Source organism: Cryptotermes secundus, unplaced genomic scaffold, assembly GCF_002891405.2.
Source record: "Cryptotermes secundus unplaced genomic scaffold, Csec_1.0 scaffold575, whole genome shotgun sequence".
NCBI lineage: Eukaryota > Metazoa > Arthropoda > Insecta > Blattodea > Kalotermitidae > Cryptotermes > Cryptotermes secundus.
In genome coordinates this window covers 336,443-363,349 of record NW_019731225.1, presented here as the reverse complement: position 1 = coordinate 363,349, position 26,907 = coordinate 336,443, and the positions used below count along the sequence as shown (strand labels likewise).

General features: G+C 39.5%; 2 protein-coding genes across 3 annotated transcripts in view; both read left to right on the top strand.

The window, feature by feature from the left end:
- Positions 1–5,170, top strand: part of LOC111866548 — a 42,896-nt gene extending 37,726 nt beyond the window's left edge. Inside the window, exon 22 of the mRNA XM_023855599.2 lies at positions 4,154–5,170. Within this exon, the coding sequence (XP_023711367.1) occupies positions 4,154–4,624 (471 nt within the window). The 3' untranslated portion in view covers positions 4,625–5,170. The remainder of the gene's footprint in view (positions 1–4,153) is intronic.
- Positions 5,171–5,273: 103 nt separating this feature from the next.
- LOC111866549 (inhibitor of nuclear factor kappa-B kinase subunit alpha) lies at positions 5,274–25,218 on the top strand. 2 transcript variants are annotated; one of them, XM_023855601.2, is made up of 17 exons: positions 5,274–5,571; positions 9,728–9,844; positions 10,903–11,105; positions 11,609–11,767; positions 12,102–12,217; positions 12,298–12,396; positions 13,614–13,721; positions 15,284–15,422; positions 15,515–15,721; positions 16,993–17,207; positions 17,740–17,882; positions 18,058–18,235; positions 20,319–20,477; positions 21,406–21,541; positions 22,713–23,044; positions 23,715–23,823; positions 24,878–25,218. In XM_023855601.2, the coding sequence occupies exons 2-16, from the start codon at positions 9,730–9,732 to the stop codon at positions 23,809–23,811; spliced, it is 2,406 nt and encodes an 801-aa protein (XP_023711369.1). In that variant the 5' UTR covers positions 5,274–5,571; positions 9,728–9,729; the 3' UTR covers positions 23,812–23,823; positions 24,878–25,218. The 2 variants fall into 2 exon arrangements, with proteins under 2 accessions (XP_023711369.1, XP_023711368.1); XM_023855600.2 differs by having other exon boundaries at positions 9,721–9,844.
- Positions 25,219–26,907: the final 1,689 nt, after the last annotated feature.

The window sequence follows — 26,907 nt, the reverse complement described above, 5'->3', positions numbered from 1 at the left end:
AGGTAACAGGACAGGTCAGTCATATGTTGTGAAGTCTAGACTTCCATAAGGGTCTGTTATTTATTTATACTGTAGCCACCCAGAAAAAAAATAGCAACAGCAAAATTATATGGTCTTGAAATGAAAAAAACATTTTATACACTTAACATCATTACGCCCAACAGTAAGGCTGATAACCCACTGACGTGACTAGTCACAAGCAGCTAGCCCCTCTTTGTTGCACGCGTCCGTTAGTTGTATTAGTGTATGTCGCACATAACCCACTCATGCTGCGCAGCTGCCGAGTCGCAGCCAATTATTCAAATGCAAATTAGGCTGATAACCCACAGACGTGGCTAGCTGCTTGCAACTAGTCGCTTCAATGGGTTAGAGGGCTACTTAAAACATGTTAATTTAAATTTGGGGACTGGTGAGGAGTTTTAATAATATCAAAAAGTAGGTACGTTTCATTAGGACTGTACTCATGGTAATATCTCTTTGAATTGAATTCACATGAATGGACTGTGTCCCATACTGGATGTAGACAATACAGCGACATTTCTTTTTCTTTAAGAATCACTTACAAGCTGCACTCTTTAATTGTAAGAGCTTCTGTTTGGGTGGGTGGTTGAATGCTAATTATATGCATTAATGGTACGCCATTCTTTTCTCAGTTCCAGCAGATGTCATGGTATGATAAGTAGTACTTGTGCTTACTTTGAAGTTTTGAATCCCTGGGAAGTCCTTGCTTTTGCACTGTTGCGTTTCCATCCTGTGACAGAGCAGTGAGAGTTGCCTTTTGTACACCTGGTCCCGTTAGCTTAACTAAAGTTTCTTTCTTCTTACTTTCTTTCTTTGTGTCCCATGACCACTTTAATTTCAGTTACACTTGTAAAAGAACCTATTCCTGAATTTACATGCTTAAGACCTGAATATGGCAGCAGTATGTGTGTCTGAAGTGTTTTTATTCAACAAATCTATACGTCAGAATCCAGAAGGCCACGATGTTAATATCCACCACTGTAGAAACCTGAAAACTTATATATCTTACTTATTATTGTTAAATGGAATGGTGAGAAGGACATGTTTTTGACAGATAACTCTTATTAAATTTAAAAAAAAAATGTTTCAAATTTCATGTGAAAGTCGCCAAAATACCTGTCTTGGCTAAATTTTTTTAATTTAAATTAATGCATAACAAATTATTCCAATATCTCTTATTTACTCTTAGCAGTAGCTTTTTGAATGCACAAACAAGAAAATATGTCGCAGTGAAGTACTGATGTGTACCGCTAGAAAGAAAACATCATTTGTATGAATACTTGAAACTTATAAGATCAATCATGTTGTCTGGAAATATACTATTGTTGAATTGTTGTATAAATCTGAAACATAGTGAGTAAGCCATCAGCATGAGCGGGACAGTTACGGAATGAATTCCAGTGTTCTCATACCACTGATCTAGTGCTTTAGTTTGTGGTGTAATGGTGCTCCAGCAGGCAACATATAATCTCCAGAACATGAAAATTATTGACCGTAGCACCATCAAGAAGAGGACAAAGAACAACACTCATACAGGGGTGAAGATTAATGTATTGTTGTCTTATGGGTTATGACACCATGTAGTCTGGTAGGTGATTACCAGCATAGTCTGAAGATGGAGACTTGCTTCAAAATGATACTTTGTTACCAGACTCTATGGTATAATAAACCAGAACACAGTATGAAAATTCTCAGGTATCTGACATTTCAGGTTTGCACCTGAAATATAGGAATTAGTAATGAAAATTAAAAGTAAGAACATTGACCTGAAATGTGGAAGAATGGTGAAAAATGCTGCTTGTACATCATATTTGTTTATAGGCCAGATTTTACAGTCTTGCAGAATATTTATTCTACTGAAGTAAATTTTGTTTGACCTTCATTATTTGAGGGCGTATCAGAAATTGATAATTAATGTATACTCAATGAAAATGAACAAAGCATTGATTATCTTAGACCCATGACTACAGGACAAAAACATTTCGTTGTATTGTAATTTCTGGGCTGCCAAGATCTCCAGTGTGTATGTTATCTCTAGAATTCATTTTGGTATACAAGTTGGTTGAATCTTTGTGGTTCATTATTCATACCCCATTTAGAGAATGATATTAATTTAACACTAGATTGGAATAGGTCAAGATAATTAATACGTTCTTTTTGACAGACGATGATGTACTACTGTTATCTTTCTTGTCCAAACAAAATAAATTCACTTTCTGCTGTTATGAATGCAGAATTTTCAGCTCTGAAAACTATTTTCTGCATATTAAAATACAGATATATTCGCTTAATGCACATGATAAAGTTGTTACTAGTTTTTCAGTGGCAGAATAATTAATTCGCTGGTCACAGTGTGTGTGCAGTCTTAAGCTCGGTTCTGTGTTTGACCTCTTGAACACGAGAACCCACTCAGATCATGGATGTAGGTCCACAGTTTTTCTCTTTGTGTTCTTTGTAGGAAGGGGCCTTGCAGTGGGGTGCCCCTGTTCAGGGGTCTTACCAAAAATCTATAGAGGATTCACAGTTCAAGAAGTTAATTCTGAATTGGGATAGGCTCTAGTGCCATATCCATAAATGCAGAAGAAATTTTTATTCATTAGGCCTTATTAATTCAGTAATAACCACTTACGTTATTTCATCTATTAATTGCTTAAGATAAGATCTGAAAGTATGTGACAGTGACACATTAGCAAAAGGAGAGTGGATAATGTGTGGCAGATTAATCATAATTGCTTGAAGTGCTTGGCTACAACTTCTAGACTTCAGAATCCAGAATTTAGCTCAAATTGTATGCATTAACTGGCCTAGCTGTTCTCCCTGTTAGTGCAGCTTAAATCATGTACTGGAGGTGCATTGTGATGCCTGCAAAATGTACTGTCCTCCAACAAAGAGAGGGCAGAGCAGCCTATGTGAAAACATGTTGGGTCTTGTCGACGGCTCTTACTGTTGCTATCACTGCACTGTAGCTTGTGTCCTGACATTATCAGTAGAAGGATGAGTTACAATTCTACATGCCACATGTCTGATGGTGAAGTAATAAAAACCATCAACTGTAACACATAGTAGTTAGAAACTTTATTTATTGGCTAAAAACATGCCTTAAATGCTTGTCCTGTAGGGCCAGCATCAGAGGCTTATGTGGTAAACATATCACCTAGTGTACATCAATTTGTAGCAGCAATATTTGCATTCCTGTACAGTTAAGAGTGTAGAGAGTTCTTATCTATAAATAGCCGTAATTTATAAATAAATGAAGTGTATATGGCAATGTATACATAAGAACTCTGAAAACATACATTTGTAAATGTTACTGCTAGGAATTGATGTATGTTGAACAGCATATGTAACTCGTGTACACCTGATAATGGCCCTATAGGACTGAAACATTTAAGGTATAGTTCATCTAATAAAGTTTCTAACTACCACATGTTATACTTGATAGTTTTTGTTGCTTCATTATCAATATAAAGTGCATAGCTGAAATGTCATATATGAAAACCACTGGTCTTTGTTGAAGGGTAATATATTTTTTGACTTGCAACTGAGATACAGAAAAGATTAAGAACGTTACATTTTCTCCCATTTAGTTACTTAAAAACAGTAAATTGGTATTACACATTATTTATTGAATTACATTGAAAAATTGGCATAAAATATTACACACGAGTGAGGAAAGTTTGCCATTTTGATTATAATGTATACAGTTAAGTTATTTCCAGCTGCAATTGCACAACTTGTGGTATGCAGTTGAAAATTTGTGGCGTTATAGTTTGTACATTTTTGTAGGAGGTTTTAGAAAGCATAGCATGAAAAAAAAAACCCCCGTGACTAGAAGGTTTTCCTGGCCACACATTGCTAGGGTACCTGCATGAACATTATTCTCCTATCCAGATCTTCAGAAAGGATGAAGGCTTCTAGAATACTGCAGATGAGGTCACTTGGTTGTGTGCTTGAATATCCTTCTCATACAGGTCTTTTTCTAAACTCTCAGGTCAAGTTGCTAAGGCGTGGCTGTAACTGTGCAGGCACCACTTAAAAGCTGCTATCTTTACATGCTGTTTAACTCTCCTAGGCCCTTCCATTCCATTTAGTAATGTTTTTTTCTGATTCAGATTGTAACTTCATTTTCTAGGAGGATGGTATGTGCGATGTGGCTGCAGATGTCAATACTTCATCCTTGGAAATACAGTCACAAGAAGAAACAGTTGAAGGAGGCCTGGTTTTTACATGTACAGAGGAAGATGATTATGGAGAGGAGGAGTCTGACATGGCAGCAGAATCTAATAATGTTGGAAATAGCAGTGGTCATAGTTCACCAGAGACAAATTTAAGCCCAGACAAAGTAGGTGGAGGTGGTAAAAGAAGTCTAGTGGACTATCCAGCAAGTGATGAGGGGGAGGAACATGATCAGGGACAAGGACAAAGCCCTATGGATGTGGAGAATGCTACCACACCTGTGAGTTGTTCAGATGATGGGAAAAGAAACAACACAATGTTGTTCCTTAAGACAAAAAGAATTGAAAGACATAGCACTCGGGGAATAGACTCAACTCCATTAAAGAAGATGCGAACAAGAGGACATACACAATCCACTGACAGATAATTCGTGTTTGAAATGTGAATTCAAAAGACATAACAGTGAAATAAAGGCAGACTGAGGTGTGCTTAGCATGAAATTGTATACAATGCAGACTTACTGCAACTGATTTCTTTCTATTGACACAAAGTTTTGGGAAGATGATACTTGCTCTTATCAGAAATGTACACTGCAGATAATATAGCAAGTATCACAGAACTTTGTATCAATGGAAACAAATTCGTTACAGTGAAGAGTCTGCATTGTATACAATTTCATGCTAACCAGAACTCAAATTCCTTTGAGTTTGCCTCTTAGTGTTCATTTTTAGATGTACGTTTCATGTTTCCATCTTTCACCTTCCAATTTTCCAAATATGGTGAAGGTGGGAAAGAATATTTGCAAGTTGCTTTGTTTTACTGTGGCTATTTCTGATTTTTATGTTTAATTTTGTTATGACTTCTCCCCATTTTCGTGAGTTGTAGGAAGTGCATCGTATTTACAAGTTGTAAAAATTCATGTATGGATGTTTACTAACCTATACTGTAGTAAATGCTGGACAAGTTTTTGTAATAGCTCTTTTGTTTTTGCAATATCCTTGAAATTTGCCAAGCTGGAGGTAAAATTTTCATTTGCCTGTACTCCCGGCCTCCTAAATCATACATGAAAAATTTCTCTATGACTGTGTGTGCAAATTTGACGTCCAAGTTGCAGTGATATTCAAATTTGTAGAGTTTCTGAAAGCACACAATGGGATGGTTTCCTTTTACGTTTGTAATTGTGTCCTGCAGACAGTGTATGATGCATATTAAGTTGGCGTTACCGCTGGATTTTAACCATGTAGATATTTCACGTGATTCTAAACGTGCTTAGTATCAGCTGTTCAAGTTGTATATTATCCGTATAGCAATATCTTTACGGAAGAGGTTGAGGATTGTAGTTCTTAAGAAATATACACTTCAAGGAGAGAAATTGTAAGTTTAAATTTTAAAGTGTATGTTAGAAATATTTGAGGTTAAATAAAGTATTAATGGAAAAAAGTAACAATTGGGTTATTTGTGGTTCGCGTTTACTTATAAAATGTCAGTTTGTAGAATGTGCTTTGTGCTTTGAATTTGCGACGTAAATTAAATATATGAAAATGATAAAATATGAATTTCCATAATTTGTATTTCCCTCTCGCCCACGCTCCTACTTTGTTATATTTTCGTGAACTTAGGGTGTATGGGAATCATACTACTGATTTGTCGTCATTACTAATTTGGATTGAAGCAGGAAAAGTATAAGCAATGCACATATTTAATTACCCATATGGTTAACTGTGGTGTTTATTAGTTCCTTCAGAGGTTCGGAAAGTGAACTTTCTCCAGAGACAATTGCTGGTCTTACAGTGTTCCCAGAGGTTGTACATTATGAAGGAATGAAATTGTGTAACAAGCTCCCAGTAGGAATTAAAGGGCTACCCACGGGCAAGACAGTTTCAGTTGGCATTAAAAGAATTCCTTTTTGTTGCACATATTGTTGATGAATCTGTAAACCTATATATAATAGCTTGTTAGTTATATTTGGTATAATTAAAAGGAATTTGCCATTTGTGTAAAATTTATTAAAACGCATGTTTTATGCTTATTCTAGCAGGACTTCTGTTTATCTGTACACTTACTTGTTCCATATTTTAAGTAACAAGAATCTGTAGGATGCATATGACCTGTCTCCCCCTAGGGATGCAGGCTCTGAATCCAAATGTTCTCGTTTTGGAAAATGCTTGACCAAATGCATTATTTCCCATGTATAATGTAGTTTATTCTCGTAAGTAGTGAAGAGGGTGGAATACCCTTAGGCTTGTTATTTTGGGACCTGAAGTCAGTATCTTTCTTTTCTTTTTTTGTATTGCTTATTTGAGGGTGATATATGTTGACCTGATCAGAATTTATGTATGGACACCACCAGGGTCCCATCCCTAAGGTGAACAGCCAGAAAATTTTCTTACAAATTTGTGTATTAGTTTTTTTAGGATTATTCTTACCCATTCCTCTAGAGCTTTCAGGACAGAAAAATAAACTTGAAAAAACAATTTCGGTGTTTATATGTTTTGTGTGTATATATACAGGGTGTCCCAGGAGGAATGTGCCAGACTTCAGGAGGGTGTTCCTTATGTTAAACTATGCCAATAAAATCCAAAACACCTATGTCCAAAGTTGAACGGTTACGGAGATAATGGCTCGAGAAGTGTGAAACTTTGACAGGTGTTACACACAAGTTGATTACCAAATACATATTAAAACTGGCAGGAATATGTGGTTTCTGTAATGTTAATAATGCACATAACATCAAACTAACTTGTGAGTGACATGAAGCCATTAAATTGAACTACAAAAAACTCGCACGCTATGTCAAAGTTGTTGTTAAGAGTTCCAAGCGCTATACATGACACAAGAATGGAAAGCGCTGATGTAACATTGCTGACTGCGCGTTCTGGTGTGCCAGTGTATGCAGTTAGTGTCACTCATCATCACCACACTCAAGGACAAACTTTGATAAGACTTGTCAGCTGACTGGTACAGTGTGTGGACCCGCCAGAAGACCACACTTTTCTTGGGCCATTAGCTTCGTAACCGTTCAACTTTGGACATAGGTGTTTTGGGTTATATCGGCATGCTTTAACATAAGGAACACCCTTCTGAAGTTTGGCACATTCCTCCTGGGACACCCTGTATATATTTTCTTTTGCTTCCTGATTTCCTACCCCTTCATGCTTATCTGGCACCCCATCCTGCCTGCCTGCATCCATGATCATATTTTTTCTCTCAAAGGGAAAATTGTGTAGCAGTCTTACCTGCTGTATTTATAAAAAGATGTGATGAAATAATTATATCAGGAAGAGGTAACCAGATCACTGACCTGTGTCAGGATCTCTGGTCCAGTCTTCTTATACGCGTTCTGGCCAGTCGGCCAGTGTGGTTCATATGCTGATTTTTATTGCTACTAAAACAGTAACTTAGAACTGCACAGTTTCCCTATCTTACCAGGGAGAAATTGAGGTTAGGATTCAAAACTGTAGGCATAGCATCCAGTGGAGAAATGTGGTAAGTATATTAAATGAGTCAGTTACAGCCTTGTTTTGTTCACTGATCTACTTTAGATAATTTTGGAACTCTTTTTGCGGTACATCAGTCATGGGTCACCCTAATATTGCATGCTGTGTAATAGTTCCCTTGCAGACTAAAATCATGGAGTTTGTTTTGTTTTGTATAATCTAGATAGTGACAGCAATGTAAAATAACCCCCCACCCCAATCCAACTTACCATAATCAATTACAGTTCATTTGTTATTGAATTTATCAAAATTTGGCAATGTATTATTGTAGTCTTTGCTACATTTCAGACCAGGTACATTATAAATGTTCTTACTGATGTGTCCTAGAGGATTTCCCATATTGATTTGTTATTACTTTATTTAATAATTCTGCTGATAACTGAGATTAGTTTGCATCGATCGATCCTCATTGCCTGACATCCAACTGAAGAGTGCATCTTATGGACTGACTAGCCATATTTCTGTTATAAGATCAAGTTTCAACTTGCAGCAGTGGTTATGTAAAATCAGTTGCAAAGGAACATTTGAATAATTCTTTATACACTGATACTGTCCCATCTCTTGTAACAATGCACAGGTTGCAGTAATCATTTGAAGCCTGAAATTTATCTCAGTATAAGAAAAGAAGTAAATTAATCCCTTTGTGTAACTGATCGAGTCCTGTGGTATGAAGGCATTAGGAAGTAGATGTATAGATCATGTATTCTTGACTTTAGCACTAGTTGGATGTGAGTGGTCAGCTTCACGTCCTGGCCACTTTATCCCCGAGGAAAGAGCCCATGGTACCCAGTGGATAGGAGGCTAGATGAACCCCAGAACTGGACTGGATGATGAGAGGAGAAAATCTTGCCCCTACTGGGACTCAAACTGTGACCCCTCAACCATCCATCTTGTAGCTAGTCACAATGCTGACTGTGCTGTAAAATGCACCTCAATTTTGTAATTTCTGGAGGTTCACCATTTCTCAGTTGCAGTGATCAGTTGGGTCATGCTGTTATGGAAACTTTGTGACGGTCAATAAACAAATTACACTGTGAGGGAAAAATGCAGGGTTTCTTAATGTTTTAGCAGGTGATGCATATTGTAGTGTGTACAGCCATTGCTATGCAAAGACTGCCAGACAGGCATATAAACAACGTCCGTTTCTAGGCAACGGGTCGGTAAATATAGTCCTCCTGGAATGAATATACACAGAACAATATAGTTACTGTTGGAAACTGTGTTTTCTACTAAGTCTATGCATAGGGGTTCTAAGGAACACAATTTGAGTGACTGACTGATTGTCAGTCGCAATGTGACTTTGAGTTTGACTTTGAACCAGTTAGTTGAGAATTGAGTTCTGCAAGGGAGGCTGAGAAGATATGGTGCTGTAGTTAAGTTGTGGGTTATTCACCAGACAGTAATGACATGAGGCCACAAGTTGAAGAATCTCCACTGTTGAGAACTGTTACTAAGCAATGACTACTGATGACACAGGCTGGAGAAGGGTTAGCGTGTAGTGATTTATGAAGTGTGGAAATCAGGGATAGCGCTGTGATTACACGTAGTTCCGAGTTGTGTGTATAAGTGGTCAGTAAATCCATTCACCAATCTGTACCCCATCTATAGTCACAGCCCTAAATCGTGGCAGTATACTTACCACTTTGATTTAAAAGGTTAACAGTCAGCCACAGAATATTGATCACCAGTACTTTGAATAACTTTAATATGATTTATAATGAACAAGGTACACATAAAAATGACCTGTTTGCACTCTCATGTCTTTACTATTGATTTTGGAGGAACATGTCACCTCCATCGTCAAGGTGAAAGAGAGAACTGACCTGAGTTCAGTTTTGTTGTTTGCTTCTTCTGGTTACTTGCTTCATGTAATCTTCAGTCCTAATGATACAGATGATATGTTTCTTCAAAACATCAGGCTGTCTCTGAACTATGGAGTGTTATGAATCAGAAAATCTTGCTCCTCATGATATAGACATTTAAAGCCATTTTGTTGATTATCTGATTTACTTTTCTTTACTTTGAGACCTCAGAGATGGCTGCCGATGAACCTCTGGAGGTTGAAAACTGGGTGAGGGAGAGAGTCCTTGGAAGTGGTGGCTTTGGACAAGTCACCCTTTGGCGGCACAAGACGAAGGATGAAATGATTGGTGAGGTACAACTTGTGTCAGACAGTTTGAGTCACATCAGACACTTAGACACTCATTACACAGCTTGATTTATGTTTTCACTTTTTTATTTAATGCTAGTGGGGTGGGGCTAAGTCCCTTGTACTGCGGCCACTTCTGGCCTATTGTACCAGCCCCAGATGATAGGTGAGGGTGATTGTGGAGCAGTTGGTGGAATGAAAATTGGCAAGGGAAGCCAAAGTACTTGGAGAAAACCTGCCCCAGTGCCACTTTGTCCACCACAAATCCCACTTGACCAGACCCAGGATCAAACCCGGGCCGCCACAGTGGAAAGCCAGCAACTAATTGCTTGAGCTATGGCACGGCCTTATGTGTTCACTTTGCAGTCTTATTGAACCCAGTGTGAGCTTGTGAAGTGGATTAATCTGGCTGAGGAAGGAGACTGATAGCTGGCTCTTGTGAATGAGGTAATGAAGCCTCAGGTTTCATAAGAGACAGGGAATTTCTGAACCAGGTGAATGACTCTTAACTTTGATAAGTTAATTTTGGTTAATTAATAATAATTGGTCTTTGGTCTGTGTAGTTAGTTGTGGAGGTAAAGTTATCCCTGGGTGTGCACATGTACGTTGCTTTAACAGCCATGCCTACCATACATCTTGGCAAGAGTATGCAGTGAATAAATTTCATAATATCTTCAGGAGTTCTCCAGTATGTCTGTGGTAGGAAATGGGAAACTAACAGGATAGTTATGTTTTTGCATGTATTATAACCTCACCGTTATCTGTGAACCGATTGTCTAGAGATAATGAGGGACCCTCGATGTCTCACAACCCTATGGGTCTCCATGGCCTGTTACAGGGATAGCTTTACCTTTTCTATATTAAATGCAAGGCTTCATTTTGTATCATAATTTGGTTCTGGAATAATATATATGGTTGTTCAGCATAGTCACTGGAAGAAAACTGAATAATTTATTGATTAATCAGACTGATTAATGTGATCATTCTGTAAGGACTTATTCTAGAGTACATTTCATATTACATTATATTTATTTTATTTATGTTTTTCACCATTTTCAGCACTGAAGAAATGTAGGACAGGCACAGATGCACTTTTAACTGAGAAGCACAAAGAAAGATGGTCAAAAGAAGTAGAAATTATGCAACGTTTAGATCATCCGAACGTGGTGAAAGCAATCGCAGTGCCGCCAGATCTTGCAGTATTACGCTCAAAGCTTCCGTTAATGTGCATGGAGTTTTGTTCAAAAGGTGATCTCAGACAGGTAAGCTTTGAAGTTACGGGGATATCACTGTGCATACATATGCGTACATGATGTTGATAAGCCCCCCCCCCACGCTAGCCGGAATGGCCATACAGCAATATATGTGACAATGTAAACGAGAAGGTTTACCATAATGAAATGTGTATTTGAGTTATCCCTGGACGAATACTGATTGTCCAGTAATATACTGCTCACGAAGTTATGTTTTAGTGTATACAAATTTTATTATAGTTGATGAATAATGTACTTTCTAAATAATTTTATGAAAGACACAAGATGGCAAACAATGTAATAGCTTAGTGTAAATAACAAACCTGAAGATGACACTATGTTGCCGAAACATGTAGTAAGAAGTGACATATGAAATTGGGTGCACTACAAGATGGCCATTACATGCATATCATGGATGAAAATCAGTGCAACGGGACGCTAAAATACTACATTATGAAGTTATGTTTTGTAACATTTTGCTATATCTACTATTCCCAAACTGTTTTTTTCAGGTTTTAAACCGTAGTGAAAATTGTTGCGGCCTGTGTGAAGCAGAAGTCAGGTTGCTGATATCAGATGTGAAAAGTGCGGTTCAGTATTTGCACTCCATGAAAATCACCCACAGAGATCTCAAGCCAGAAAACATAGTTCTGCAACAAGTGAAGGATAAGGTACACATCATCAGATTTTAGTTCTTCTTGATTATGAATTGATGATCAGTTTAAATCCGCATGTATTGATGCGTGTATCAGAGATGAATGGAATATTCGCCAAGCAGATTGGAGCCCGGCTGCCATTACCAGTTTTATTACTCTCAGTTTTAGTGCCAAGAATTATAATGAGACACATGACCAAGAGAGTGAAAGCATTATCACACCAACCAGAACAAAAAATTCAGTGCCACTCAGTCTGGTTCAAAAGTCCGAAGGGTGACGGTTGTTTCTTGTATTGTCACTGGATGATTTGACTTTTTGCTGCATTTGTGATAATGTATTTATGTTTCAGATTGTGTACAAGTTGATCGACCTTGGATACGCCAAGGAACTCGATCAGAGCAGTATTTGCACTTCATTTGTTGGCACCCTGCAGTATTTGGCCCCAGAACTGTTTATGAGCAAAACGTACGTTACTTTGTGTTACCTGAGGAAGAAAGAACTAACGTATCTTGTAACATCTTGCAGATTGTTACTATTGCTTTCAGGTATAATTACTCAGTGGACTATTGGAGCCTTGGTTTGGTATCACATGAAGTTATAACTGGTGTTCGTCCATTCTTGCCCAACATGGCTCCTGTTTCATGGTATGTACAGGGAAGAATGTACATTTCTATCTTCTAATAATGTGAAAATGGGTCAGAAGTAAGCTGTTGCATTATTCCACTCTTACACTGATGGAACCTCCCCCTTTGTAGACTATTTAATGAGTATTGTCTGATGGGATGTTATTTTCATGTTTGTTATTTAGACTTGAATGTCCAAAACAACAAGCTTGACTGACTGAGGTCCTAGCCATATGCTGCCCGTTTTGTTACCACAGAGAAGAAACACGTGCTCAGTGTTTGCACCCGCCGGTGAACTGTGTCTTTCATCTGGTCATGTCAGAACTGTTTTCCTTTGAACTTCTTCCATAGCGCTTCACAGAACTAGAAATCGCTAGGCTCAGGGTACAGGCTGAATGGTGAATGTGCAGGAAATTCTCACCAGTCTCTGGAGAAGTTGTTGACATGAGGACATTCTCCATTATCAGTTCATAGACCACAGTGCAATGGAATGTGTACCACTGCGACACTTGGAAGGAGCAAACGTTAAGCCCTGATTTCTTCTCTGCTGGACGAGAACAATTTGTATGTCGCTGGGACTAACACTTCAGTTGTTCTGGGAATTATGTGGGGAAATAGAGAATTTGTCTATTGTTCCTTATTCTGTTGGATGTTGGTATTGAAATAATAAATACATGTTTAACGCCCTCATATGTTACTTGATCGACCCCTCTTGTATATTTAGAATAGTTACCTTAAAAATTATTTAATACATGAAATATTGCATTTGACTCACATGTTGTGCTTTCTTGATTAATATGAGAAGTTCCCTCAACACGACTGTTGTATACAGTTATTTTATTATGCAGTGTTTTGGCCCATAGGCTATCATTTCAACTTTGAAGGTTTAACACCACACAGTAAAATCAGATAGTCTTTATAGTCTCTACAGTGCACCCAATAATTGCATCATACATAGAGGCTCAAATTGTTAACACTGGCCAATGTAGTTAATAACAGTTAAATGACAGTGTAAGTGAGGTAGCCAGATGTTGGACGATAGACCAGAGTATAAGTGAGGTGGCCAGATGTTGGACGAGAGACCAGAGTATGTTGCATAATAAAGGAACTGTGCATAATTCAGTTGTATATTAAAGTTGCATTGATGTAATGCCACATAATTATTGCTAATACTAACATTGATCACAGCAAATTTCAATAGCTGTAAGGGCATGTTAAAATGACAGGAATTATTTCAGGATGACCCACGTGAGGGAGAAGTCCTCGGATGACATCTGTGCATATCAGGCTCAAGATGGCAGTATTGTATTCAGCAAGGAACTTTTTCATCAGAATCATATTTCAAGGTGAATATTTTTACAGAATTCTGTCATCGTTTATGGAGATATCTGAAATCCTATTTATGGGGTCATCATACAGAATTTGGTGTCATAGAATGTATGATAGTTTGGGAGTTACATGCCCTAGCTAGCAGAAGTCTTTGCTGATGTCTGAAGCAGTGCCAAAGAAAAGTTGCATAACAAATTCAAAACATGTTCTGTAAGTGGTATCATATGCTTAGTGAACTTGTGTCAAATATGTTTTTACAAGCTTTATTACTGTTTTGATTTCAGAAACAGTGCATTATATTAAGGGTTCTTCCATATTGACAGTTGGCCTATGTAAGTTCAAAATTTATTGCTGTATTGAAGAATTACGTCTTCTGGGATATAACGCCACGTAGTCTGTTGAAAGTCAGCCGAGTTTCAGAGGAACCAGCATAAAATCAGATGGCAAGCTGCTTCCACACAGGTTTCTTGCTTGGCCTGTTCTTCAACCCTGAAAATGGAGGCAGCATGTTCCTCCGAAACACACGTTGACTTTCGGTGGACTACACAGCATTATATACCAAAAGACAGAACTCTTCTTAACCACTGCTGTGAGGACCTCAAATCATGTTTGTCACCATATTGTCACCATATTAGTGCCACAAATATAAGAACTTTACTTGTGAAAACAAAACCCCAAGTCTGACCATAGAATTTTCCTCCAGTGGTAAGCCCACAAGGTTAGACTTGTGGTTTTGTTTTCGAAAGGTTAGGCCTTAAGTTCTTTTGGTAAAGATTAGGTTTTCAGTAAAAATATCCTAAATTCTTATAAGGTTAGGCTCTTTTGTTTGTGTTTACAAGTAAATTTCTATGGTTTGCAGCTCTGATATGAGAGATGTCATGATGATAAAGTTTAAAGTTAATTGTATCACCCATTAATATGTTAGTACCAAATATAGGCATTTGAAACCACTGCTTCTTTTTAATGTCTATGCATGACAACTGCATCCATCATCTCTAAGTTGTAGCCGAGAAACACAGGCAGACTAATGAAGCAGTGTCCGTTAGAGACGAGGATGGAATTGTAGGTCCAGTAAGTGCTTCTTGTAACAGGACAAGTTGTCCAGTATGGCCAGTGCCTGCTATAACTGAGTGAAGGGGTATCGCAGAAGTGCATTATTGGATACATAACTAATACCTGTAATAAACACAGAAATACAGTTTGATTGCATAAAGGATTTTTATATTGAGGGTTCTTTTTTATTTGGAGAAGTTCTCCAAATATGAAACCTTTTTAGTGCCTCAGTATATCTAAAAATTATCGGTTGTGCACAGCCATATTTTGTCTGTAATATCCGGGTCTGTTATGACAAGGGTTTACTGTACTTAGAGTCCAGTGTTAAGCAGACTTTGTTAAGCTTGTGAGCTTTCAGGTTCCCATGTTGTTGACTGTGTACTGAGATGTGGTGCCTCATAAGCTGACAGGTAGATGCCAGCATTTCGGAGGAGCATGCTGGACCGCACAGCGTCACATGTAGTTATTGTAATCTGCACCGTGAGAACCTCATCTCTATCTCTCTTCTCTTTGTGTCTGTTGGCAGCTCTCTCAAGTATCATATGGAGAAATGGCTTACATCGTTATTAGAGTGGGACGCGGCAAAACGAGGACGTGCCATTAACAAAAACAAGGAACTAGAAATTGTTGTATTTGATATGATAGAAGACATTCTGAGTAAAAAGGTTTGTAATTTCAGTTTATTTGGAAATTACTCTGTCATATTCTCAAGATTTTAATGTTTCTTTTTAATAAGTGGACTTGTCTTTAATTTTAGATTGTAAACATCTTCTCTGTGCCAACGTACCAGCATTTGAGTTATGAAGTTGATGATTCGACCGCGATCAGTACACTTCAGCTGTGGATGAAACGTGACACGGGGGTTCCCGTCGAGCAACAGGAGCTCCTGCTCCCTTCAGGCCAGCCATTTGACATGACCAAGGAAGCATGCCAGTGTTGGGTGCCCCCAGATCCTCATAATCAGGTCAGTGTGTGTCGTAATGCTAGTATCGAGCCCGCAGTCATGTCAGCAGGAAATTGTTGAGTGAAAAATCAGTTCAGAAAAATTTCTGTGTACATGCAGTAGCATGGTTGAGGCGTTATGCTACAAGCCAGAAGGTCATGGGGTCAAGTCCCAATGAGGTCATTGAATTTTTTTTTTCAATTGACCTAATCCTTCCAGCTGCTCTATGGCCCTGGGATCGACTCAGCCTCTAACAGAAATGAGTACCAGGAATCTTCCTGAAGGTAAAGGGTGGCCAGCGCGTAAGGCTGACACCTTTGCCACCATCTGTGAGCCGATTGTCTAGAAAATGTGGGAACCTCAACATCTCACAACCCTATGGGACTTCATGGCCTATTACAGGGATACCTTTACTTTTACTTTTACATGCGACATCCATTCCCTTCTCCCCCAGAAATATTTATCCCCAGTAAAGCAATTTATAATTCACTCTAATACCAAATATAAGAATTTATACCAAGATTCTAAATATACTGCATTGTCAATGACTCACACATGTCTTCAAGTGACATTTAGTGCTGCAATCTGCTGTTCCTCTTCATAAATGTTACTAATTTTTCTGCCTGTTGCTACCAGCTCATAAGTGACGTACATAATTGCGGAGTAGTAAATCTGAGCCTTATATATATGCTTTCCTCTCCCCCTCCCTCACTAACTCCATCTGGTAGCCCTGCAAGTCATAGAAGTCAAGGAGAAGGGAACACAATGCCTGGGGGTATAAGTACAGGGACCTGGTCCTCCAGGTTGGAGGTTGGATGCAAGACTGACCACCTTGCTCTGTAAAAGAATTATTTTCACAAAATCCAAAGAAGTAGAAACCAGATGCAATGTTACAGAGTCTTCTAGAGAGGCTATGGTTCAAAAATTGCTGTTTTGCCAATGGTGATGTATATATATGACGTGGTTCGAGGAAAAATATTACTGGGGTTTTTCATTGTTTTCGTCCCCCCTCCATGCAAGTGCTGGGCTAATATCCTCATTATACCATGAGCTCTTTCCTCAGTGATTAATCTTACCATTTGATGCTATGTAGTCTTAACTACGAGAAGAAAAGTCATATTCCTGTCAGGCACATGCTGGGATAGTACCCCCAATTAGGCCACAGTCGCTTCATTACACACCCTTTCCTACCGCTTGACACCGTACAGTCTGAGTTACCAACTGTGCCACTACTTCAACCATAAACAAATTGGATGGTGTCCCTCGGGGGGACAAATATTTTGTCTTTGCAGAGCTCGAAACCTATGGTTTATTTGTTCCTTCATGGGTCACTGGCAATAGGAAAGGTAACACCGTCCATACCTGTGACCGTGGGCAAGATGATGGAGGATCCTCGCCATAGAGTAGAGTACATTCACCAGAAGAGAGCGTGGGCCCACGCTGTGTTCTTCCTGCGGCAAGAAATGGAACTCTACCAGACATTCATGGAAGCATACAGAGTCAAGATGTGAGTAGCAGTAACACAGCATGGCCAACTGTGCGGGCCCAATGGATGCCATTGTTTATGCAAGGTTGTGACATCATCCAGAAGTGGCATAAATCATACCATTATTACAAAGTTACTACACTCTTTTTTCAACAATGGAAAATAAAGTTTCCATGCCAGAGATCTCATTGAATGCAGAGAAATGTTCTTTCATAAGGTTGCCTACCAAAAAAGGTATGACTTACCTTCAGAAACGTTTTAGACAAAGGATATTTTGTTAGTTAGTTAGTTAGTTACTCTTTGAAGTAAGAAGCCAGATGAAGACGCTTTATCTCTTATTATATTAATGTGAAATAAAAATGTAGAATTGCAGTAAGTTGCCTTGGTAAATATACATACCATTAATACAAAAATGTCATCAATGACCTCTTCATTCCATATCATATCTGATTCATCCTTCCATTTTACGCTGTGTAGTCTTAGCTACCAACAGATTCATTGAATATCCCACTGACACAATAATGTGATGTTCCTTGCTGGTTGCATCTTGCAGGCTCCATATCATCTTGAACAATGCCAGGCTGAACGAACAAGCACAGGCAGTGGTCAGTCGGCTCCAGCAGGTTGAGGCACAGTTCCACCTATTCATAGATTCCCTGCATTTTGATGAAGACGAGGCAAAGAGAATTGACTTTTGTAAGTCTTGTTCAGTTTTGAACACATTGGCTACAGCAAGAGTAATATTGAAAGTGAAATGTACATAGAATGACCTAGTGCACTGCAGACTGGCAGGCACTGTTTGCAGCTGTTATTTCTGTGCTTTGGAAGTTGGAACCGATAAGGAGACTTACACCATTTTGTTTTGTGACAGTCCCTGAGCACATTGTGCATTCATGGACTACAGTGAGTTCTGCTCTTAGCGTGAGGATGGCCAAACTGAAGGAAGTCGTCAGTCAGCTTCAAAGTAAATGTGATGTAGTCAATAGCAGGACCATAGATCTTCAGAGAAACACCTGCATAAAGAGGGACCATGAAGTTCTTGTGTCACTGTAAGTATCAAAATGTTTTCCATTGTTTCTGCAGCAGCATGTGAACAGTCGCATCTCCTGATATACAAACAGATAATTGCCACAGGGAAGTTAATAAGAATCACTATTAACTAAAACACCATCTTCTTCCTTAAATGTTACCATTTCCTGTGAGTCATCCGGAGTAATGCCTCTCGATCAACCTGTTTCCCCGAACTTCCTCATCATTAATTTCCTCTGCAGTGATAATCTGTTTTCAAAAACTTACTGTGGACGTCTTTTAATATTGTCACATGTAGAGGTATGATAATTGACAGGGTAAGGATTGGATGAGCTGGATTTATTAACCGCTTTAGCGCATAACTCTTAACTACGATAATTATAACACTGTTGCTGATTTCCGCGCTACAGATCAGCAGGACACACTAAGTCTTCTCAGTCTTCACTAGCCGTATACTGGCAACAGTCTGAGTATAACTACAGCAAACATAAAGTCTTCAAATCTTATCTTAACAGGCTGACTTTCAAGTCTCAACTAACTCATCATCTCTTCTCAATCGTCTTTGACTGTCATCTCAAGAGACTCCTTCAGTTATTTTTTCAGCTGGCCTCAGAGCGTCATTATATAACCTCGGGGCAGACCCAACAGTATGGCAATTGTTGCTTGCTTATTCATTGCTGCAGGAACCTGTCATTAATGTCTGCTCTGGCTTTCAGTTTTCATGTCACGATGTTTTATAAAAAATTTTCGCTACTAGACCATTTTTTTCCCACTGTAATCACAATTTGTAGCACTGGTCACTTTTTCGCAGTTGCTTAAATGTACTGGGTGTACCTTCTCATATCAGATTCATTTCCAGTCAGAATTTTTCATGAATGATTCTACATGAAAAAAGGTTCAGTTCTAATTTTGTTGACAAGTTGATTTATGATAGCATTGTCAACAGTTAGTGAAGGCTCAGGTAGTTTATAGGCTGCTGTGCAAGTCAAAAGCAATTATCTGAAAATTTGTAAAGTTTGAGATTGAATATTCAATGTTCGAATGGAGATCAAGAAATATTGCTCTCAGCTCACTCTTGAAAATCTGGGATTCATATGTGTTGACTAAATAGCCAACTGTGAAAGTGTTAAGCAGTTAAATAATCCTCATACAATTATTGTGTGTCTGGGCATTATCCTTTGTCTTGTTTTCATTTAAAACAAAACGTTTTGGAGACCAGATTCTGTCTGACTTCAGGTAAAACCTATTCAATTGGGGCCAGTTGATAGAACTAGTCCCTATCTCTGGTGTTTTGAATAAAAATAGAACAGTGGATAATGTCCAGAAACATGGTATTTGTATTAATGTACCATCATCACAAAGTTTTAGACGATATATATTCCTGGTTAGATTAGTTGGAGTGACTGGTTATGAGCCGGGTAACTGTGGCTTGATCCCCAGACCACATCCATACTAATTCCAGGGTCCATCTAGTTTAATCTGATAAAAGACATGGTACTCTTTCTCCAAGGGTAAAGCAATCAAAATGTGAAACTGAACCCCCTCCATCGCTAATGCTGAATTTGGAATGTGTGGAGCTTTCCCCCCCCCCAAGTCCCCTTTATGCCTCTGTGGCACAAGGGAAGAGTCACTTTTTCTTTTCATATGTAAAAATTATGTGATGCATAAGTTCCCTTCTCCCTGTCCAGTAAAATTAAAAGGCCTTGAGGTTCTTCCCTGTGCTTATCCCCTGTGTCTTAGCTGCCATGTGCTTTATCCGGTTTTTCGTCCTTTTTATTTTGAACCACACTCGTACCAGCTCCAAATTAATTTTCACAAAAAAGAAATTACAGTTTGGTGTGGAAAAATACAAAACTCCTGTCATCTGTTGTTCCTGTATGCAGAGTACTAGATGAGATGTCAAGGAATATAAGTAATAAAGATACAACACTCAGCAGCTGATCATTATGTGCCACTAATTTCACAGGTGATGGAAATCTTGGAGTTTTAAATCTCCGTGGTAAAATTATGATATTGGAAGCCTTATGACAGGATATATGAAGGGGTTAACATAAAAGTAAATTTGTTTTTAAACGATTTTCTTTCTGTTGTTATTTGTTTCAGTCTTGAAACAGGCCAAAAACGCTATGATAATTTACGTCGACGACCAAAGGAAAGTCGGCAGGAACGAACAGACAACGTTGAAATGGTGAAAGTTGTGTACAACTGTCTCAAACATCGGGACAAACTCCTGAATGACAATGCATTTGACACCCATCTTCAGTAAGTACAGCTGTAACATCCGCTGTGAGTGGGGGGGGATGCCATTGGCTAGTCCCATTTGCCTAAGGCTTAACAGTGAAATGATTTTATTACTGTCTAAAGAACATGCCAAGTTTCTATGCTGTACTGCTCAGTTAGTTAAGCTTATAGGCACAGTGGCAGCACCCTCAGATCTCATTTATATGACCTTGAATTTAAACCCGTGAATGAATCCTGTGACATACGAGTATGAGATGTTATTATGAAGCAGCCAAATTGACTTTTAGACAGTTTTTGTTCTGATGTGATGTATGAGGTCACCAGTGCACCCTTGTGTGTCTTGACACCCCCTTTCAACTTTTGAACCACTGGGCTAATTTTCACACAACTTCATGTGAACATCTTGCTGTGACGGATTATCATTGCCAGTTGATATGTTTGACACGTGAACTCACATGACAGGAACTACACTACTGAGGCTTAATGTAGGGTCCAAATTGTTGACAACATATTTTAATATCCTTCTTGACTGAACGTCTGATGTTCGAAGGTCATTCAGCCCTCATAGCAGTGACATCAAGCAGGCTGAACAGCTTGGCTCTGTTCAGGAGATACTTGGTTTGAATCTCAACTGGGACACTAGCTATCCTGACTGGTCTTACTCACTCCTTACAGGCAAATGTCCTTGATAGTACCTCAATTAGGCTGTGACTGCCACCTCAAATGCTTTCTGTGTCATCTCTCCTCCCACCATTTGACACTATAATAGCGTAGGCAATAAAATACGCACAAAAATATGGGTGCAGCAAATTCCCCTGAAATGTTGATATCCACCTGCCAGAGTACATGTTCAAAGCCAGAGGACCACAGTTTTCATTCCTATATAGCCAGAAGTGTTACGTTATTTATTTAAAGGCATCATCTGTATTGTGTTATTGGTATGTTGCAGACAAGTGGTAGATGTTCAAGCAGAGATAGAACAGCTGTGGAACCCCCTGCGCTCGTCACTCCAGGTGATGAACAAGGTGCAAATGGAACTGAGGCAGATGCAGCTGGATAGGCAGCGTGATATCTGGGTGCAGATGGTGAGCTTGCTGGTCATACGCTATATGTCTCGCCATCTTGTTACATTCTGGCCTTGTCCTGGCATCTACAATTTACCAGAGTCCCACTTGTGATGCATCCAGTATTAACCCGGTTCAGGGTTGGTGAAGTGTATTGTTGAGAGACCGGATTTGGAGTTGCAGGTGTTCTGTTGAGACAGAAGGAAGTTGGTGCAGAATAGCGATGAAGGTGGTAAAGTTTTACATGCCTGTTGTTCTCCAGATCTGTTCCTGAATATGCTATAATTCAGTGATATAGCACGTTTCAGGAACAGGGTTGAACATAAACAATGGAATGAATTCTTACTGCTGCAAAAATTGTCTGAAACAATTTCTTATTTTCATATATCATCTTGACACTACCATTAGAATCTCCCTGTTGCTAATCTGTCCACGGTTGGCTGTTTACTAGTGCTTTGTCCAGACTGGTCTCACATAACAGAAGCAGAGATTTCTGTTCGAGCACATTCTTTCAGCTGTTGTTAAATGGTACCCTTTGCAGTTTCATGGACATGTGTAGATCGTTGATGTTCAGTTGTTTACATTGAAATACAGGGTGATTCATATAGAACCGGCCTGACGAAATGAGCTGTAATATAAAATATACCATACAGATATTAAAGTAATTTACATATATCTTATCTTGTATTGCGTGCCGCGATCAGAGCAGGTGTTGAAAGTGTCCGCCGTTTTCAAGTAGGCACTAGCAACACTCGCTGTTCAACAGTGTACTCCACGACTGTCGCCTGTGCACTGCAGACACGTTTTGGGATTGTCCTTGACCTTGCAGCATAAGGGCTGCAACTTGCCGGATCATGCGCACACCATTCGACTCAGCATGGCCCACGGATTATTGTGTTGTAATTGTGAGCATCACCTGCGGAATTGTTAGAAAATTCATCGGGCCGATTCTATAGGATTCACCCTGTACTACAGACTTCTAGTGTACTACTGAAAGTGGGTGGGCTGGTAGGTAAGCTAGCAGCAGAACTGCAGGGAGTAAAACTGTTGACCTGCTCTTCCTAAAGGGTCTGGGAAGTATGGCAAAAATTGGCAATCGGTCAGCAAGTTCACAGAGCATTAGTTTAGTCTGTTAGAATGTTAAATAAGATACGTGTTATTAATCATTGCTGATTCTTCTGTTCTTTTCTAGACGCCAGATCGATGTAATGGATTCACCAGACCAACGAACGTTACAGAATCTCGTCTGACAGATCAACCAGTTGTAATTACCACATCAAAGCCTTTGTCTACAAGTATGAGTGTTAGTAATGGTGAAGACGAAGTGCCAACAGTTGTGCCGGCTTGTGAACACAGTTCCACAGAACATTTTCCATCTTGTGTACAGCCATCACGGGTGCCTAATAATCAAAGCTTTCAAGAACCAGCCAACCAGCTGGCGGCATCATTGTTGAGTTGCAGTGTCTTAGATTCACACTGTGATGCTTCAGTAATGATCAACGACAACATTGCGCTGAGATATGCGTAAGTAGAGAGTTTTCATAAGCATCTTCCCAATAATGTCATATCAACTTTGTCAAGGATGTTTCTCCCAACTTTCTGCTGCCTCCTGTGAGTTCACAGCGTTTATACCTTTCTCTCTGCTGTTGGAAAACAGGTCGAGGTGTGAGAGTGCCTGTTTCCCCTTAGCGAAGCACATGTGAAGCTCGGGAACTCTGTGCCATGTAGGCTGCACAGTGCAAAACCTTTTACTTATTGGATGCATAAGAGACTGCACTTTCTTTTTTTATGTTCCCCAATTTTTAATGATCTGGTGGCATTTGCTACTGGTAATTGTATAATCTAACTTCTTGTAAATCCAGTTCAGAAAACTGAGATTAATGGCTGTGGGGATCCGTTGCGCTGACCATGCGACACCCTATATCCTCAAAAGTTGACGCTAACTTCGCCAAGAAGCGGTGGTCGCTCAGTTGGTATACTTCACATGCGGACTACAGGCCACGGAGTTTGTACTTCTTATTCATCAGTAGCTACCTTCTGCATCTGAAGTGATGTCACTACATAAGACAGCATGTTGCCTGCCTGATGATGGAGGTTGCAGGTTTCTCTGAAGTGTTGGTACGCATCTGCCATATTACCTGGCATCACATGGCACATGTCTGCAGTCTTAAGGACTTCATGTTGTTTGTTTCAGGACTCAAGATTTGATGAACGAGAGTTTCCAGCACTACCGTAGGGTCTTAAGTGAAGATCAGTCCCTGGATTGGACATTCCTCGAAAAGCGGGATTAATGCAACACTCAGGTAGCGCTCCACCATAGTGGGTATATAGAATCCAGCAATTTGGATGTTTTGTGGGGAAAGGGAAGGGTATTGAATCAGCTTCATGCAAATTGTTAAAATGAAGTCACATAAATTGAACCTTATTTTCACTTTGCTCCACCTCTCAATTTGCCATCAAGTAGTTTGCATTAAAGCTCTTGAAATTCATCAAAGTCAGATGAGTGTGTTAAAATGAAACTGCCTCCCCCCTCCACACCAACAAATTTGTATATAATGAGGAGCATCTATATATACCACAGTTTTAATTCTGACAGTATGATCGTGCTTCTTGCTTGCTGGGTCTTTTTATTGCTAGTGGGGTGGGACTAAGTTGCTAGTACTGCGGCCACTTCTGGCCTATTGAACCAGCCCCAGATGATAGGTGAGGGTGATTGTGGAGCAATTGGTGGAATGAAGATTGGCAGGGGAAACCGAAGTACTCTGAGAAAACCTGACCCAGTGCCCCTTTGTCCACCACAAATCCCACTTGACCAGACCCGGGATCAAACTCGGGCTGCCACGGTGGGAAGCCAGCAACTAACTGCTTGAGCTATGATGCAGTCCCTCCTTGCTTGGGTTACTTTTCAATCCTGATGAAGACTTTCAGACTGCATGGTGTCACAATCCAGAAGATAGCACTGGTGAAGATGTGTAGTGTTTTCTTATAAATGGGCTTCCCTCTTATATAGAATGACTTAACACTGGAACAGGGATAGCCCGGTTGGTATAGCAGCTGTGCCAGGGCTGGACCACCAGTTAGTCACAGTATGATTCCTGACATGGACAAGAGTTGTTCTCTTGTCCACAGCTCCCAGACTGGCTCTGCTTTTCCTGGAGGTAAAGTGACTGGGGCATCAAGCTGACCACTCTTATCCACCTGGTAACAAGGTCTTTATATTGTGGTGCTTAATAGAACATGGGCAGATTTATTCTTTATAGAAGCTTGCAACAGGAAAGCAGAGCTTCAACTCTTGTTTGGTTGTATAACTTGACTTTTTACACACAAAATGGAAGCTGTTTTCACACTCTGTTTCAGATCCGCTTATCGCTCTGTGTCTCGACACCTCTGATGAATAGACACGTAAGTGCGATGCCAGGAAGTGAGTGATGATGGAGCAAATTGTATGCATCAAACAGATACAGTCATAGAACCGATACCACTTGTTAGCTGCCGTCCACAGGCTTATGGAATTCATGATTCACTTACTGTGATTTTGTAAGCAGTAGATGAAGAGCAGTTCTGTGTTAACCATCCTTTTTATTTGTAACAACAGTTATGTCAGCTTGGGCACACAGTAATGTAGATGGTTGTGGCACTATGCTACAAGCTGGAAGGTCACAGGTTCAATGAGGTCATTGGATTTTTCAGTTGAGCTAACCCTTCCAGCAACACTGTGGCCCTGGGGTCGACTCAGCCTCTAACAGAAATGAATACCAGGAATATTCATGGGGGTAAAGGTCAGCCATTGTGTAAGGCTGACAAACCTCACCATCATCTGTGAGCCGGTTGTCTAGTGAATGTGGGAGCCTCGACATCTCACAACCCTATGAGCTTTGATGGCCTGTTACAGGGATAGCTTGACCTTTACCTTACCTTCCACCATCTAGAAATTAGCTTGATGGAAACTGGAATAAAAAGGGAGACAGGTAGGGGAACATAAAACTCCAGTGAACTTATGTGCTTACACACTCATACACCCAAAGGATGTAAAGAGTATAATTGATAACACATGGCATGTGTTCATATTTTGGCAATATATTTGTAAAGGTGATGGTGAATGGGTTACCTATAAGGTTTTTAATTTTGTGCTCTTCAACCTGTCTTTATACTTCCTTGATATAATTTAATGACCCTCAAGTCTTAAGAATTTATTTTTAGTTTTTCTCAGCAGCTTCAATAAATAGGGGGCTGCAATAGCTCAGTCATGATAGCTACAGGCTGGATGGACAGTGTTTGATTCCTGGTAGGGACGAGGTTTCGTTTCTCCACAGTACAGGGACTTTATCTTTGCCTTTTATCTCCAGTAACTGCATGTCGAATTTGTTAACATGGTCAACTGCTTCATCTGCCTGCCAGTCACAATATAAGTTCTGATATCACTGAACATGTTGCATATAACAAGAATTGTTTTTAAGGATGTGTATTGAAAGGATTAAGTTCCCCTTATGAGGGGTAAGTGATGGTCGTACTCAATGAGATGATGATGTCGGCCAGTATAGTGCAATTAAACAGTTGGTGCCAACTGTCAGTGCCTTCTATGCAATGTTCCTGTTGTCTTTTAGTTTTTGTAGCCTCTGTTGAATGTTTAATATTGGCTTTCAGGATTTAGCCACATTGTGTGTTGAAGTTGTTCCAGTGGCCATGAGTGAGAGGGAGGATGCAACCGGAGTGCCAGAGTGGAGGCACGGGATGTTGTCATGCTCCACACTGCATCCATACTTCCATTGTGAAGCCTCTATATTTTGGGCTGCATCATCCCTGTCTCATTCACCCTGAATGTGGCAACTGGAACAACTTCAGCACATGATACAACTAAACCTTAAAAGCCAAAATTACACATTATTTGTATATAGTTTTACCTTTTTTATTTTCTGCTTTTTGTGTCCTTTATGATTATATATATTTTATCTTTGTTACTTTTGTATTTTGAATATTTTACTACGTACAGTTGAAAGGATTGTTAATGTGAAGTTATGTATGTTGTATGTTAGCTGTTTAAACTGAATTTACTGTTTTAAACACATTCGCTGCCATGTGTGGACCACAGCAAGATCTATGCTGGGTCGCACCTGTAGAGCGTATATCAAAGAACAGGCTCAGAGGTGTTTCTTTTTTTGCCCCCGTGTCCACACCAATGCTAGAATGCAACCTGCCTCATATGCAGCACATAAGGAGCCAGAGCATAAAGCTCACCTCTCGCCTGCAACTCCTTCTGAGTTTTTATGTACTGAGTTGTACTTTCACTGTCCCGTACACCTTGATGATGTTCTTAAGTAAATGCAGTGACATTTTTACCTACGTAAAATAAACAGCACACCCCATATTACAGAAGGGCTGTTTTTTGC